This window comes from Thermobia domestica, chromosome 10 (genome assembly GCF_964235325.1).
Source record: "Thermobia domestica chromosome 10, izTheDome1.hap1.1, whole genome shotgun sequence".
NCBI classification, from domain to species: domain Eukaryota; kingdom Metazoa; phylum Arthropoda; class Insecta; order Zygentoma; family Lepismatidae; genus Thermobia; species Thermobia domestica.
This window is the reverse complement of record NC_137463.1, coordinates 234,892,121-234,910,675: the sequence shown is the minus strand read 5'-3', so window position 1 is coordinate 234,910,675 and position 18,555 is coordinate 234,892,121. Positions and strand designations below refer to the sequence as shown.

Below are 18,555 nucleotides of genomic sequence, written 5' to 3'. Positions count from 1 at the left end.
CACAATAACGCGTTAAATCCTTATCATGTTCGTCTGCACCAAAAACTCCGAGAACAAGATTTCCATAACCATCTGGAGTCAATGGCTGAGCGACAGGAACCCATGTTTCACCACAACATTCTGTGTAGGGATGAGGTGACCTTCAAGATTAATGTAGGTCAACGTACACAACGCTCACTACTAGTCCAGCGAGAATGTTCACTGGGTACGTGAAGTTGACAATCAACATATCTGGAGTCTAAATGTCTGACGTGGTATAGTGGGAGGCCAAATTGGTCCTTATTTCTTCGAAGGTACTTTAACAGAAGTAGGATACGCTAATTATTTGTCAGATGTTCTTTGTGAGCGCTTGGAAGAGGTCTCATTAGCAACTCGTGAAATAATGTGATTACAAGACGTTTACTCTGCTCATTTTGCAACAGTTGCCGGACAAACTATTGCTCATTTATTTCCAAACAGGTGGATTGGAAGAGGAGGCCGTTTCCTGGTCAGCTCGTTCTCCGGACCTGACTCCTCTCGATTTTTCTTTTGGGTACGTGTCAAGAAGCTGGTTTAGCAAGAGCGTCCTACTACAAGGGAAGACATAATGAACAAGATCTATAATGTTTGCCATGGACTAAGAGGAAATGAAGTGTTAAGAGCAATCTACAATGTCCCGGTGCGCATTCGAATGTGCATCGCACGTGCTGGACGATCCTTTGAACATTTATTGTGTTTTATTTTTTTAAGGGGGAGTACGATATTTTGGTGAGAATATTCAGAACTTGCAGTTCATGTTATTTATTTTATTTATTATCTTCAGTTTGCTTATTTTTATTATTCTTGAACAATTGTTTGTGCAATGAGTTCCGAAAAGTGATTTATTAAAATGTTTACATAAGTTAAGAAGACTAAGAGAGTGTCAGTGATTTCGTAAGTTTGATTTTTTTGGAGCGGAGTTGTTGGACTTTACACCCAAATTTCTTTCATACGTAGTTTAAAATCAAAGAGTGTTTTTCTCTGTTTTTCTGTTTTAAATTGGTTCAGATTCCGAAATTTAAACTAGTACTGTCCTGTAATATTGTTTTCGTTTGTTGATAAGTAGACGAGATATGCCCTAACGTTTGATACTAAATGCTATAAAGCGTTTTCAACAACTATTTAATAGAACATGTGCTACCTGATGTTCTTTTGGAGTCATTACCAACTAAAACAGTTGTTCTTAGTTGCAATTCAACAGCAAATAATACATAGATGTCAAACCGGAGAGTTTAACGGAAAATGTTCCTGTAAAAGTTGTTTCCTTTTCAATAATACTTCCAAATAAATCGAAATTGGTACCACTCTCCATTTAAAATTTTGGAGTTCATTCCCCGCAGAAGTATTCTCGCTACGTCACTGAATATGAAAGAATCACAGTTTGATTCTTCACTTACGATTTGGCATTCATTTTTTTTTTTTTTTTTGTTTGAAGTGTCTACCTACACTACGAAGTACGAACTGAGAAAAATGCGTGGGACGGGTGGTCTAATAGCAATTCAACAACAAATAACACACATAGATGTCAAACCGTAGAATTTAACTAAAAGTGCTTCCTGCAAAATTGCTTGTTTTCTATAATACTTCCAAAGAAATCGAAACTGAAGAAAAATTTCCATATAAATTTTTCGAAGTTGATCCCCCGTGGAAGTATTCCCGCTACGCCACTGGATATGGAAGCACCACTATTTGATTCTTCACATACGATTTGGTAGTTCATTTTTTGTTTGAAGTGTCTACGTGCACTACGAGGCGAGAAAAGTGCCTGGGACGAGTGGTCTGATACTCCTTGTATATAGTAAAAAAGCTGAAGGAACAGCATAAAGAGCTCGTCGCTCCATCAGATAAATACATACATATCTGCTACCATAACTAGAGGTGGGTAAAGCATCTATACACAGCTTCGCCGGAAGTCTGCTTCATTGTAAGGCTAATTCGACGCCCAAGCAAACGTTGGTACTTCTGCTTGAATGGGCGCAGAAATTGCCTGAAACTGTACGCAAAAAAGCATCTATACTGGACTCCGAAGAGGTACTTGAGTGAATTGTCTCCAGAAGAACGCCACTTTGGGAACAGACAGAAATACATCAATTTTGAAGAAAAAAAGTTGACTACGGTGTCATCCTTAATGTCTAGAGACGATATATCCAAAAACAAATTTCTATACTCCAGCCGTTCTACCGGTTGCAAAAAGGATACGTTTTATAACGGTCTCTATATTGGTAGAGGGATTTAAATATATATATATATATATATATATATATATAGAGAGAGAGAGAGAGAGAGAGAGAGAGAGTGGTAGTCCTGAAACTAGTTCAGGATGGAATTTAATGGATAAAATTTGTTTCTTTGACGAAAACCTTCGAAGCGATCGAAGCAATCGAATCCCTTATCCTATAATATTAGTTACAAATATGCATTTTTTAAATTTTTAGTGTCCAAAATTAGCAAAAACGACCGTAGAAGTATGCATTATTAAACCTAAGTGTCACGAATGAAATTCATACAGCATCTGCATCGCGCTCTCCACATATTTAAAAAAGTTACCTTCAGCAAATTCAGAGCCTTGTTGATGAACGTACACTGAAGCGTGAGCACTGTTGGAGACAGCCTTTAATACAAGACAAGAGTTGAGGCTATTTCTTCTCAAGGAAGTGTGTGAAAGTGATGTCTCAAAAATGTGTATTTCTTTTGGAAGTGCTCTCTAGTCTTGTATGTAGTCAAGAGAAATTTATCTCGTGGGTAACCCTAGATGGAAGCATGCATTCTTGGCTTTGCAAATAGCCTCGAACTTGTTTGAACACAGATCCTTGTGAAACGATGGGAGAAGTGCACCATAAAGACCAGCGATTACCTAGAAAAATAACAATATGTGAACGTGAACGTGTGATTGAATACCAATAAAATGCAATTTATCCTTATTGATTTTTGTATTAGTTTCAGAAGTGAATAGAACGAATTTCCCTTTGGATTCTAAAAATGAACTATCTTATATGTTATCATTATTGCAGACGATTTTTCACTTGATAATTTACTCACATTCAAAAGAAGTGCTGTATTCCTGATCTAGTGCACACATAATGAGGAATCTCTGCCATGGTTGAAAATCGGTAGGAACTTTCGCTGACGCACTTTTGAGTACATAAAGGCTTTGATAACTAAAGCCATATGTATACACGTACAGTTAAGGTAGAGGCAACGCAACGGGCAGAAGATACTTTAGTGGAGTATGCAGCAAAAGTCACAGATCAAAGTAACAGTGTCAAGGACAAAACAGATCCACAGCACCATTCACCATGTGCGTGCTGTTACGTTGCGTCAACGGTCGCCTACAGAGTGGGCAGTTGTATGTGCTATTGATGTTCATCATAGTGATTAGTTTCAACACGTAATTGTTCCCAAGAGACAGATGCCGTTCAAAACCCTCTTTTTCCGTCAGCTTCAACACATTTTGGCGACTATTATGTGATCTTGTAGATCATAAAAATTGAGAACAACATGACAGAACTGGGCGACTCCTACTTGTATATTCAACATGCTCAGATGTGTGGGCCAAGACACTAAAAATGAGCAGCTTATTTTGAATCGAAAACATTTTCATTTAGATTTGTGTTCAAAATTAAGTTTTCAACTGTTTATGAATCATTGGGATTAATTCTGTCGTATATGGAACAGAAGTCATGCAAATGGGAAGGTTTCTGATAGAAATGAAAATGTAAAGTTAGTTGCTTCTACCGAAAACGAATGTATCAAACTCGTTCATTCACTTCTACTGCAAAATTAGAAATTACGGAAATAAGCCCCTCAAATGTTCTCTACAGTTAAAATGATCAGCGTACTTGATAAGCTCTTCCTAGCGTTGTGGTACCAATTATCGGTAATTAAAGGAACACTGAGAATGAGAATGAGATACATGTCATGATATCTTCTTCAGCTTGTTGTCTAGTAATAAACGGAGAGTTGTGTAGAGGGAAGTAAATAACGACGCATATCTCAAATATGATGTCCCATGGGTCCAGCACGAGCACGGAGATGTCGAATGACATTCATCACCTACTTGCAATATAGAGCGCTAAGTATTTTTTACTTCATTGTTAGCTTCAAGAGATTTGCCTTCCTTGTTCGACACTATGAAGTAAGATACACGGACTCATATACTATTGGTGCAGTTTATGCATTTATGTAGTAAGTAAGTATGTATACTTCTTTCCAATCGTCTGTAGGTTGGATGTACTGCTTTCTTGGCTCCCAAGCAGATAAATGGCATCATTATCTTTGCTTGTTGCATATTTTAGCGTTATCACTTCAGTTTGCTTTGCGATGTTGCAAAGTAAACATGGGTGTGCAATTTTCCGTTTGCACCACAGAAAAATAGCGTTTCGTAATCCGATTTTTGTGATCTAAAGGTACACTAGGAGCCGAAATCTATAGAAGACTTTCAGTACAATGCGGAGGCAATGTTTGACTATAGAAAGTGTTTACCATTGGATTGAAAAGTTGAAAATAAGTCAAACAAGCGTGAAGGACGAGGAAAGAGCAGACCGCTTTTTAAGGTTTAAAACCACTGGTAAACACTTTTTCCTGGTAAAACATTGCCCCGAATTGTGCTGAATATTTTCGATGGCTTTCAGCTCCTGATACAATTTCACGTGACACACACACATTATTAAAGGATGTTTTCCTGTGGTATAAACCTACTGTGGCGCAGCTATCTTTACTTCGCAGCAGCGCAAAGCGAACGTAAGTGACAGCGCTGAAACTTGACAAATGCTACCATCTATTGTCTTGCGAGCGCAGGAAGCCGTGCAGCCAACTTACAGACGATTAGAACAAAAATATACTTACTTATTGACTTACCCGCATATTTTTACTTTACTATTTGTTAGCTCAAATGGATCTATATCAAATGAAAAAGAATTTGAGTTTAATACGGATAATTCAGCACTTAAGTTTGATAATGATCATAGTTTTTAATTCAAAATTTGGCATTGAAATTCCAAAATTGATGCTGGTACGGAATGAGTTGAAGTTATTGAAGTAAACCGCTGTAAGAATTATTCTAACCAGTAAGTAGTCTCACTTTTTCAATGAGAAGATTTTCTTCTTCTAAAACTGGTTTTGATGTCATTCTCTGAATGCGGTTGATTTCTGCCGTCGTGGATGTCTAGATATCCTAAATAGTCGTAATGTGCTGTCCCTTCAGCGTCACTTTGAGTTTGGGAACAGAAAGAAATCTGAGGGAGCAAGATCGGCGAATATGTTAGAATGGGTGAGCTTGGGGATCCTACACTTCTGTAAGATCTATTCTGAAATAACTACTGAGTGAAGACGAGCATTGGCATCTAGTTGGGGTTAGCTACCATATTCTCGCAAGTATGGTATCACAATATGAAGTTGCTTCACTAAGGAATCAAGAATGTCGCTAAAGGAGTCACTGACTATTGTATTCTCAGGAACTCACTCCTTATGAATGATGTATTGAGTGTCAAGAAATACTATTAGCATCGACTTGATCCTTGATTTCTGAAAGCGAAGCTCCATATTGTAGTAATGTTTTTCCTTGCACTCCATGCTGTGCCTTTTTAAAGATTTATAATATTGACAGCACAGGTTTTTGTCGCTTCTGATGATGTAAACCAGCAAAGAAGGGTCTGACTACACGGACTAAGACAACTCTGAGCAGCACTCGGTTCTCTGAGTTATTTTGCGCTTCAGTCAGACAATGAGTCAAACGTTGCATAATTCTTCTTTTCCCCAGATCCTCTTTCAGTTGGATCGTTTCGTGATTATATGCAGCACATTCTCCCTCATCCAGATGTTCTGACTGATGCATGTCTCGAATTCGCTCCACATTATCCTCTAAAAGATCGCTTAATGGACTTTCACTTTTGGGATAACCAGAAACGGCTTCATGTTTATCACGAAATTGGATATTCATAGTAAACAGTTCTTCTCATCTCATAAGTCTTTCTTGCTGATTTTCAAAATTGCACAGGAAAACTTAAGGTTTACCCTTTGTTGCACATCAGAATCCATAGCAAAAGGGAACCACGGTGTCTTCGATGATCGATGATTAGAATGGCACAGATACTCTTTTTTTACCAAATCTTCGTATGTTCTGCTAAAGAAGAAATATCATAGCATTAATCTCACATAAAAATTTTCTGTCACTAATAGTTACAGAGTACCAATATGAGTCCTGGAACTTTATTGTCAAACTTTCTATCAACATATGCATCAGTATTGTATATGATGTTAACTTGAGATAAGCTGGCATGCTCTACTCATCATTAAAAATTAGCTCTCATGTAAATATATATTATTTTCTGTAAAAGAAAAAGTATTAAATACGTTTATTTTACCAAATAAAGTTTCTAGTATTCTGTTGAATATAAATTATCCGCTTTAACTTAAATAATACAACGCAGTGCATTTTAATTTTTTCAAATAGAACACAACAAATCGTATAACCTACTATCACATCTGTACTTTACTAATTTAGTTTTATTGCTTATGTTAATTTTATTTAAAATTGATTTCGCATATTTTTTTTTTTACTTATCTAGGTTACATCCAGAATGTAAAGATGGATACGATTAAACTCAAGCTATTGAAAAGATTTATACTTATTCTGGCACTGATATGTCTTGTGACAGTTATGTTCTTCATAGGCAAAGAGAAAAAGGTGAAAGAGACAATAAATTTGAAGCATTATTTTTCAGTCGACGAGGACAACCAAGTACATATTAAAAGTTGTGAAATACCTAATTATGACCCATTTGATAAAAGCATTTTAAAATATATTACGCCTTGGAAGCCCATACACTGTGGGAAACTTCAACCATTTCTGACATACTTGGACAGTGATGGTTATATTTATATTAATAAAACTGCACTAAGAGAAACTGGGTATGAACTAACTGATATAAATTGCGTATATTCGGAGGTGAAGAGAGTTGATGGTGATGATGACGCAGTAATCTACTCGGAACCGATAGTTTTCAAGAATCCAGAGAGAGTATTATCAGAATTTGTAAGAGCACAATGTTTCACTAAGAAGAATCGTCTTATCCACGAAATAGTTCATGCATACGTTCGTCCTCTTTCAAGTGATAAAATATTTGCAAATAGGTTTGTTGACGTGGTTCAACCAAGTGTTTTGATTATTGTTTTCGAAGCTATGTCACGGCTTAATTTTATTCGACAGCTTCCTAAAACGTATGACTATTTAGTCAATACACTAAATGTTACAGTGCTCAAAGGTCTAGTGAAAAGTGGGCATAATACTCATCCTAATATGGTGCCATTTTTAACTGGAATGAACTCAGTTCCAGGCCATAAGCATATTCCGTATTTGTTGAACAGTAGCGATCGAAGTAACGTATTCTTTGACAATATGTCAATTATTTGGAAAAACTTTAGTCAGCAAGGTTATATAACAATGTATATGGAAGATACAATAACATTTGCAATTTTTAATTATTTAGCGAAAGGTTTTAGTGTACAACCCACAGACTACTATCTGCGACCATATTTTATGGCTTTGAGAAATCTGGAACATTTTAGATCTAGAGATGAACGATGTCTTAGTAACACACCTACTCACACTTACCTGTATAATTATATAGAACAATTTACAAGAAAAATGCGTAACAATAAATACTTTGCGTTTGTTTTCCAGAATGATCTCAGTCATAACTATATCAATGCTATTAAAGTAGTCGATGATGATATAAGAGATCTATTTATGCGTATGCATGACAGTGGAAGCTTAGAAAATGTCATTATGATTGCAATGGGAGATACAGGAAATCGATTGGACGATATTAGAGAATCATTGATTGGTGCTATAGAGGATAAAATGCCTTTTTTTAGCATTAAATTACCAAAAGTGATGCAAGTGCTTTATCCTCATTTACTATCTGGCCTTAAAAGAAATGAAAATGTTCTTCTGAGTTGGTTTGATATGCACGAGTTATTGATGGATATTGTTACACAGAATTTTGGAACAACTTCAAAAGTAAATAGATGGGGATGGGCCGGAAAGTCACCCTTCCGCCCAATCCCTCAACCTCGCTCCTGCTATGAGATAGGTATTCCCACTGTTGATTGTATATGTACTCAGTCAGTCTCTGTTTCTGTAGATAACGAGGAAGTGAAATCTGCAGCCAATAATTTGATGAACCATATTAACGAATTGTTACAGTCTACGAATAATGCATGTGTTCCTCTAACGTTACATGAGATTGTAAATGCTTATTTGCAAACCCAAGAAAGTGAAATGAATTCCAATGAGGTTTTAGGTATTTACTTACTGATCACTATAAGAGTTGCACCTAGTCAGGGGTTGTTGGAGAGCCTTCTGCTCAAACATGCGGGCACTTCGTCGTATCAGGTAACTGGAGAAATAAATCGAGTTAATCGTTACGGTAACCAATCACACTGTGTTTCTGATCATGTTTTAAGACAATTCTGCTACTGTAGAGATTTATTATCTCCTTAATACATATGAAATGCCAAGATAAAACATACAAAAAATATTTTATTGAACAAACTGATACCGGTACTTCTTGATGACTAGTACAAAAATTAGTACCTTCTCGTTCAATACTATAAATGTGTTACTGATTTGCAAGTTTAATTGATATGTTAATGTGATTAAACGACTTTTTTTTTTTTAAAAAAAAAAGCTTCTTTATGTTGTGTTAATAAATAGTAGTTTGTAAATACTTTGATTTTACTAAAACACAGTCATGTTTGCTTTTAAGGATTAAACATTTTGTGTGTCTTAGAATAAAAATCGTATTACTAGCAAGTTTGATTTCTACGTTTTATTTTTGTTTCTGTAACAATATACAATTACAGCAGAGTAACTTCATTTAATAATCATAAATAGCTTATTGCAGAAGCTTATTTGTGTAAATTGATGTATAAAAATCTTTAAATAACTAAATATTTTAAGTTAATATTCCCAGGGGAATGCATTGTTTATATATGCAAAGTTCTTTATTATATTTGATGGTCAAAAGGTTGTAATAAAAGTTGGTTTAACAAAGATGACAATTTCTCTGTAAAAATGGTTTTGAAATGCCTGTAAGGATTAAACTGTTAATATTATTATTCACTAAAATATTGTATAATGAACCATAAGGAATAATAAAGATTGTATTGAACATAGGTAAACATTTACGGTTATATAATTCTCCCAACTATATTCAATACGTATGTGCTTTCTTTAACCATTTTTCTAATATTCGCTTGGAAATTATTTTCTTAAAACTAATAAAATGCAAGGACTCATAACTTGAAATACAATAATGAAAAGACAACGAAATGCAACACGTTCCCGTTCATATTTCAACCTTAACTATCAGTAAGTTCATTCGGTCTAACTTTGAAATCATGCGTCAGGATAACTTCAGAAATTTAACTTATCGTTTTTAGAATATTGTACGAAGAGGTATTAAAACGTTCGTGCAATCACCTAGAATGTGACGGGTTACGAACACCCCTTGGACATGTTTTTATAGTTAGGTCCTTGTAATTTAACCAATCAAATTCTGGACTCCTTCAAACAATTCTTTCTCTATTTGCAGGCACATCACTGAAGGTGCGATGATTGACGAGCTTGAGGCACGGAGTGCCTTTAAGTTTCTCCATCTCCAGGGGAAATCAACAAAGCACATCTGCGAAGAAATGAAAGTAATCTATGGGGATGTAATCGCATCTTATGAGATGGTATCCAAGCGGAAACGGCAATTCCAAACTGGACACATAACGAACGCGGACATCTCTAGATTTGGAAGACCATCTTTCACTGATGATACCGTCTTGACGGCGAAAGTTTAGAAGATAGTAACGGAAGACAGGAGGATAACCATTTAAAGTATTATGTGTGCAATAAGCATGAGTTATGGGTCTGCCTGGAATATAATTTACAACCAGCTGCATTTCCAAAAAGTGTCAGAAGGTGAGTGCCAACACTACTCACACTTTCCCAAAAGAGAAATCACGAAGACCCTGCAAGAGATGTTGCATCACTGAGAGGTGGTTGAAGAAGACTTTTTTGGCAGACTAGAGACCGTGGATGAAAGCTGAGTGTATCTTTATGACTCAGAAAGATAGGAATGAGCAAATAATGGAAATGCCCCTTCTCCCCACTCTAAAAAGGCACGAGAGCAGAAGTTTGCTGCCAAGGTGATGCTCTCCGTTTTCTGGGATTGTGAAAAGGTCACCATGATAGATTATCTGCCACAGGGACAAACTATTACTAGTACCTATTATTCCCATGTCCTAAGTTACGAGAGGACCTAAAGAAGAAACGTCGTGTATTGGTAACAAAAGTGGTGCTGCTATTGGCAGACAATGCACCAACTCATTCCGTCCATGATGAAGTCAGTGGAATTAGGATATGAAATATTGCCCCATCCCCACACTCCCCGGACCTAGCACCAAATGACTTCTTTGTCTTCCCAGAAATGAAGCGTTCACTCAGAGGACGCCATTTTGATAGTAGTAATGACGTCATTTCTGAGGTTGATGTATGGTTTCAAAACCAAACTGCAGACATTTACAAAACGGGCTTACGAAAAATGAAGAGCCGCTGGCAGAAATGTGTCACCAGGCACGGTGACTTCGTAGAGAAGGACTAATACCATCATGGTGTGAAAGTTCTCCAGAGTGGGTTTATTCTAGGTGATTCACGAACTTTTTTATACTCCTTCGTATGTAATAATTCTAAATCAGAAAAAGTAAATTTTGTATTTCAAGTTGGTTCCTTTTATTAGTCTCCAACATTACTTACAGATGTATAATCAATAAATATATTTTTATGGATTAGAAATTTACAAATTCTTTCACATTACAGTTGCGTTTTACTCATTTACAATCTTTTTTTTTTCAAAACACTAATTTACTATTTTGTCCCAAAAATAAAGTTTAAACTGTTACTGATACATATCAAGGGATTATAAAATATACGATAAATGTATAATTATATTAAAATTGATATAATACCTGTCAAGAGAAAATAATATATTTGTCTTAGGGAGTTCCGAAGAGCACTATCCTTGGAATAGAAGTGCCGGAATATGGGTATTGCTCCACTCTAGGTCCATAGCTCATCCATCTGAATGTCGGTGCAAGCGTATTAGGCCACATTCAATTTTGGATATTGACAAAAAAAAAAAAAAAAAAAAAAAAATAGAATAAAAATTGATGTGTAGAGCTAGGGTACATACTTCTGTAAATTTCAAATATCCATCTCATCCCCTTGTATATTATTGACATACACACACACAACTGTCAATAATACACTCATCGCTCGATTTTACGGACTTCGGAAGCAACAGACAAAACCTGTAGCAGCTAATTTAGTCTGAAAGTCCTCCTTTTAAACTACAAATGTTGAATTTACTTATAATACTGTATATTTATAGTGTACCAGGCAGGGCCGTAACTTGTGGGGGGCAGAAGGGGCAACTGCCTTCCCAGGGAAGTTTCTCACCGTTTGAGGGGAGCCATTTTAAGACAAAATTTTCTTACTCCATATACGATATGAACATGAAATTATAAATGAAACATCAAACAGATTCACTACATTACATAAACAAAACAGCTCACAAAAGGTAAATAAAACAAAAGATAAGTTGTGGTCCCATTTCAGTAAAAAATGTCTACTGTTTGGGGCTCTAGAAATAATTTTTATTCGTATGGCTTTGAGATTTGTCAATATTGTCCCCTTAATTAATTTGTCTATGTGGAAAGTTTCCAGATCTTGCCATGCGCAAGGACCCACAGGCTTCAGTGGCCCCATACAGAGTAAGAGAAAGAAGGAAACGGGGGCTCAAGAATTAGAAAAATAACTTTTTCTAGGGAGCCCAAATACGCATATTAACGCTTCCCCCCCTCCCGAAAGAAATCTAAATTACGGCGCTGGTACCAGGTATATTATACTGAGTGAATAGTGTACTTGGTTAAAAGTACAATAATCTATTCTTCCTCTTTGTTTGGTAACGTAATTGTGGATATTAGCATTTACAAACAATGTCTGAAAATACGTACAATCGGCAACATTGGACAATAATTGTCCCCTTTTAGTTCGTTAAAACGAGAGTTCAGAGACATATCATGAAAGAGAAGAGATAATTCGCCTACTAATATGTCAACTGTACCAGTTGGTGGTACCTTGAATGTTGTAAAAAAATATAAATCCCATGAAGTAATAGAAATATAGGTGACCATCATATGTACAGTACCTGATTCACGTATCATCTTGTAACCTTGGCTTGGTATAAAATTCTCAAAAACAATAATTCAGAAAGTGGATGCCATGATTCCCCCTTCTATTTTTTTGGGAACTATATCGGAGCTTTAATCTTGTGAGAGCATATAGTTAAAAATGTGTCATAACTTGTGGTATCTTGGTTGTTCTGAAAATAAAGATCTCTGGATGTATAAGAAAGATAATCCTTCCAAACTTTAGGACCCAAATAAGGAAAATGTGACTTTAGCAGCTACTTTTCTTGGTTGAAATCGTTTTAGATAAAGTCTTATAATTTTAACTCTTATGAAGTACTACCAATGACCATGCTAAGGCAATACACCTGAAATTTTCTGAAAGAATATGTTTATCATTACGTTTCATAATACGAACAAAGGATGTTTTTCACTATGTAAAAATGAGTTTCATGGTACTTTGGGTGATGTTATGCATAGATCGATAGATGTATTCAACATCTGTTCCCCTCACAACTGGTGCAACGTTCCCCTCACAAAATTTAGGAATCGAATTTGATAGATTTGATTTTAGAAGGTTCTTTTCCTGGTTCCAAATATCTTAGGTGAAGTCTAATAAGTAGAGGCAGGAGTTTTCCGCAATGCTCGATAAAACGAAATGCGTCAGAATTAAGAAATTTTCAGTCTTGACGTTTTATATTCTTTCTGTATTTTCATTGATTTCTGTTGCGCGATAAAACGTGAAACTGACAGTTTTGCGCGAAATTTCTAACAATACGCGATATAACGCGAAATTTTAAAAATGTGTTTTCATTACTTTAAAAACGCTAGTTTTTCGCTGATAGAACGGTAGAACGTGGCATGTGGGTGTTTAGGACTCAACTATATAGGTACATCAGCGAAGTACCTTCTATTTCATGGGTACTTGCGCAAAATCATGGGTACTGTTTTTAGTGTAGGGAACATGTTGCCCGTTAGCTATCACCGTCGCAGCTACATGGGGAGTTCCGAAGTGATGATTGTTTGAAGTTTGTTGTAAATGCACTTTCATGTGTGTGGCTTCAAACGAGCAATGTCAATTATGATTTTTAAAGTATGGACTAAAGATAAGTGACAAACGTACAACAATGAAGGAGAAAAATGTGGAAACATGTAACATGCTTATTTTTAATGCTTAAATGTAACTTGTGTCTATGTGTTTTCAGAAGACAGCAAAACCTTCCTACCCATAGTAAGTTTAGTTACTGATTTTCCTCAGTTTGATTTGAAAAAAAAAATAATTTTCTATAAATGAAATTGACATTGTCAAGTGAAATATTCAGTGTATTTTGGTTTTACGTAATTAATAGCTTATTTTTATAGTGATCTATGAATAAAAGGAACATGGTAAAAATACCAGGAATTTTTTTCCACAAAAGCTACCAAATGCGAAACTTTATTTGGAAAATGTGACAAAACGCGAAATATGAAAACTGAAACACGAAATTTTCAAATTCTTAGTGCGAAAAACTCGTGCCACTAATTAACCCCTGAAAATTCATCTTGGTATGTGTCCTTCATACGCACCAGGCCCCCTTCCAAAATTTAGGAACCAAAGTTATGTAATATGAATTTGAGAAATACTATTCTCGTTTTTAATCGTCTTAGACGAAATCCTATGAGATATTCTTGTGTATTTGAAAGTTAGTCAATTTTGAGATGTACTCATGCTCAAAATTTGGGAGTGTGTTGGTTCATCTTAAAAAATTGACACGAGTAGATAGTTCCACCAGAAACTTTACTTCAGAATAGTGTATAAGTTGAAATTTAGTAATTAAACATTGACTGATTGCATTTGCTATTCAACATTTTGGCTAGGTGTATATTAAACCAATGAAAGTTTTGCTTTACAATGGTATTTAACTTCAAATTTAGTTATTTGATCTCGGTTTTGAATACATTGTATTGTATTTATTTCATCCTTTTTTCATACATTTAGCACTGTATTACAATGCATATGAAGTGGATACGTCATTTATATATAAACACAAAAGTAAAAAGAACAATAATAATGAAAATTACACACACTAGGTTAATAATTAAGCCTTACATCTTATTATACATTACATTTTGCATAATATTATTAAAAATAAAGTTAGAGTAAGTAATTATTACTTGCAGTGTATTTAGAAATCCTTGAACATACACTGATTTACAGTAGATCATGTAGTTTTTATTTTCAGTTAGCTATTCATGGATTCCTCTACCGAGTAAAAGCAATGTTGTAATTAAAAATTCTGAAGTTCGTTTTTGTTAATTTAGCAACAGAGTCCTGAGTCTTTCGATACAAAAAGCAAAATTGGCAAAATTAGCTGATGAACCCTATTAGCTTTTAACTGAATGAATCAGATGACTATGAAATGAGCAAAATTGTTAAATTGAATGTGTTAGTCAACACTTTGAAATGCACCAACTTTTAAGCTTACAGTTGAAAAAATACGGAAAGAAAATTACCAATTTTTAAGTAAGTGCCAATATCGAATTTAATAACTTACAACGTTTAAGTATTGATATCTTATAACAAATAATGGTAATATATAGCAGCAGGCAGTTTTCTGCGAGCGATGCAGTGTCTTAAGGGAGAACCTCCTCACAACTTGCAACATTCCACCAAGACCGAAAGTGTTTGAAATTTACTATTATTTCCTATTTCAGTACTGATTTTCATAGAGCAATAACGGTATGAAATATCGAGATACATTTTTTCGATTGATTCAGAGCGTCGCAGAAATACGTTCTATCTTCTCCGTATACCCTAACAATTTCCGGTTTCAACATTCATCGCCATAGATCAGAATGGTGCTAGATAGCAACAAGCGGTTTTAAGCAAACGATTTAAGATCTCAAGATAACATACCATCACAATCCACAACACTCTACCAAAAGCAAATGTGCTTGAAATTTACTACTACTTGCGATTTCAATAGGCCTACGGATTTCAATAGAGTGAAAAGTTAAGATATATCAAGAGGAAGTTTTTTGTAATCGATTCAGCTTCGCAATATTAGGTTCTATAACTCTCTACCACAACCGAAAGTGGTTTAAATTTACTTCTACTTCTGTTTTCAATGCTATCTAGGTATTTTCCAAGCAGCAAACCCGATAAAAAAAAATGATATCGATATATGATTTTGTGAAATTGATTGAGGGTGTCAAAAGTACATAGAAAAATACAATAATAACCGACAACACTCTACCAAAACGGGAAGCGGTTTAAATTTGCTACTACTTCTGGTTACAATACTGATTTCCGTAGAGCAAAGGCATTACCAGATGTCGAGATGTAATTTCTTGCAAATGTGGGTAGATTTTATTTCCTCCATTGTATTGAATCCAGAAGAGTTTCAAATTAGTCATTTCCAGTTTCAACATTATCGCCATAGACCAGAAGGGGTAGTAAATAGCGACAAGCAGTTTTCTGCAAACAGTTCAGAGTCTCGAGAGTACATACCCCAGAGCCAGCAACAGTCTACAAAACCGGAAGTAGTTGGAGTTTACTACTACTTACGATTTCAATACTGATTTCAGGAGAGCACAAATGATAAGAAATGTCGAGATGCGGTTTTGTTGCAATCGATTCACCTTCCCAAGAGCACGTTTTATCTTCTCCCTTCACCATCTATTCAATCCGAAAATGGTTCAAATTATCGATTTCTGGTTTCGATCTGTATTGCCATAGAACAACAACAGTAATGGGGCGTTTACACTTAGTCGATTTGCGTTCGATTCAGTTGAATTGACGTCACTTTCAACTTAATCGACCGTGTAAACGGGCATTCAACTTAATCGCTTGTTGATCGAAAGCGACTAATCGACTGGCAACTGAATTAAAAGACATTCTATTTTCTGTGGTTGAAATAATTGAACACATCCATCGATCTGATTCGGCCTAGTTGCTTCGATTTAGTGGCAAATGCAGCGAGTCGATTTAGTCGTGCTACTAAATCGATTTAGTCGTGCGACTAAATCGACAAAGTGTAAACGCCCCATAAGGCACAGAGAATATTCTTTTTTAAAATATGCATTCATCGTCCGAAAAGTAAGTCCTATCTTTCATCTTATTAATCTAATGCAACCAGTACTTATAGATATACTATCTCGAGTTTGAGTATTGACTTTCCATATTTTGGAAGTATACTATAATTTCATTGTGAAACGAAATACACTTGTTTAAATTTTTAAGCTATAAGTTTCTCAAGTTTGTACTTTTAACATGTGGACACATTCCGTAATGGTTTGCGCCAAAGGAACGCACAGTTTGCGATTTGCTTTGCGAGAATCAGCGTAGCAGTTAGGGGCTACGTTCGTTGCCTTTCTGTACGGAGGATTTTGGGCAGGTTGATCTTGAAAGATACCCAAGGTTTACTTCACGAAGATTAACGGGATCATTGCGTAATGGTTGAGCCTACGCAACGCAAAATTTGTGATAATTGGAATAGAGTTATAAAGAGTTTACGCATTCCCTCGCCCCATTGTGTTGCTGTATGCAGAATATTGTGAAGACTGTACGGAATGTTACTTTTATCCAAGGGCGCCAATCCTGGGGGGCCGGGGGCCCGGACCTCACCAAAGCTCATGTGGGCCCCCCTATTGTATTTAGAATATACTATATTTGGCATAATTTGAGTGGAATTTGTCTTAAAATCCACACATATATATACCTTTTGCATCTGAAATGCCCCCCCCCAAATTTACAGAGAAATCGACGCCCTTGCTCTCATCCATATTTTAATCTGTCAAGGGCTCAGCTTTAGTAATATACCATTTATTTGCGATATTGCATTATTCCGGGCTCCATCCTGTAATGGTTTGCGTCAACGTAACGCAACATATAGTTTGTGGTAGTCGAGGGAAGAGTTATAATAACTTTTCTCATGTTTTGCGTTGAGCTGCGCACCACAAATTTTGCAATGATTGGTATAGATTTATGTACACTGCTAACATTATGTTACTTGATTATCTGATTTTGCCTTCAGATTGGTGGTCATAAATTTGTGAATACTTGTCTGCTTTTACTGGTATGGAACGGTAGGAGCTTGGTCTTAAGGTGTTCTATTACAGCAGTCTTTCACGTACACGATTAAATAAGCTAGGGCAACATTCTGTGTCAGCCACAGCTAATATTGTGAAGCGTACTGTAGCACTGTAGCACTGTAGCAGAGGAATAGCACAATACGCATAATGAAAAGAAAATCCCACGATTATGCCCAACAGACTAAGGGATACGATGATTAAGACAAGTGAATGATAAAAGAACTGATCAAATGAGAAGATTGGAGAAAAATGGAATACCCCTAGAAAACCCACGGACACAATTTTGTAAACCATAAACTTACGTGGCCGGAAATCGATCCAGGAAACACACGCACCATAGGTTAGTGCTGTATCACTGAGACATCGTGCCCAAAAAAAAAAAAAAAAAAGATCCAGCACCAAACACCAATATTGATATGTAAGATAATTCTGCACTTCAGCATCGAAAATTAGGATCTAGTTATTTCACACACACTTCACCAAAGTATCACTAGGAGTCAAAAACACTAAGGCTGCGAACTATAGAGTCAAATCGGCCAAATTACTAAAATTGTCTTGTGCAAGAATTGATTTCGAATGGAAATTGATTAAAATATGTAATTAGCAGTAAACTTCAAAAGGTTGGCACGGACAATCCCAATTGCCTGACTCCGAATAAATTAATGCAATAAAATCAAACTGTCTTGTGTATACTTCACGAGGAGGACTTTTGTAATAGACTTACTAAGGTGAGAGTCTCAATGAGGACAGGAAATGTCAAAGTCGGGAAAGGGTCAAAATCGGAAGAGAAATTCAGACAGTGAAAGAGGGCTGAAGGCCTAATTGGACAGGGCAATATTAGAGAAGTGTAAAATCTGGGAAGTGTAAAATAAAGAGAAAAGTGTAAAAAAGAGAATGGGGTGTATGTATGTGTAAATTGTAAAACAAGAGTGTAAGTGTATTGTAGATGTATAGGAAGTCCCACTCAACTCTCTTCCTTACAGAGCACACATGACACGATGCACTCGCCGTAACGTCCACTAATATTGAATTCCTAGTGATTTCAGTGTTGCAACATACTAATAATGATACTCGCGGACCCAATTACAAAATATTCGGTTTGTGGTTATCGTGTTTGAATAGGTGGCTGCATATTAGTGAACTTACACACGATTAATCTCGAACATGGCCAGCCAATACTTTTTGTGGAGGGAGTATTTTGTGTGCCAAAGATCGTTCTGTTATCAA

The 18,555-nt window shown here is 35.9% G+C and overlaps 1 protein-coding gene across 1 annotated transcript in view; it reads left to right on the top strand.

Moving 5' to 3' along the window:
* The window catches only part of LOC145663096 (uncharacterized), a 60,009-nt gene extending 51,383 nt beyond the window's left edge, over nucleotides 1-8,626 (top strand). The window contains exon 2 of the mRNA XM_081729369.1: nucleotides 6,585-8,626. Within this exon, the coding sequence (XP_081585495.1) occupies nucleotides 6,605-8,521 (1,917 nt within the window). The 5' untranslated portion in view covers nucleotides 6,585-6,604 and the 3' untranslated portion in view covers nucleotides 8,522-8,626. The remainder of the gene's footprint in view (nucleotides 1-6,584) is intronic.
* Nucleotides 8,627-18,555: the final 9,929 nt, after the last annotated feature.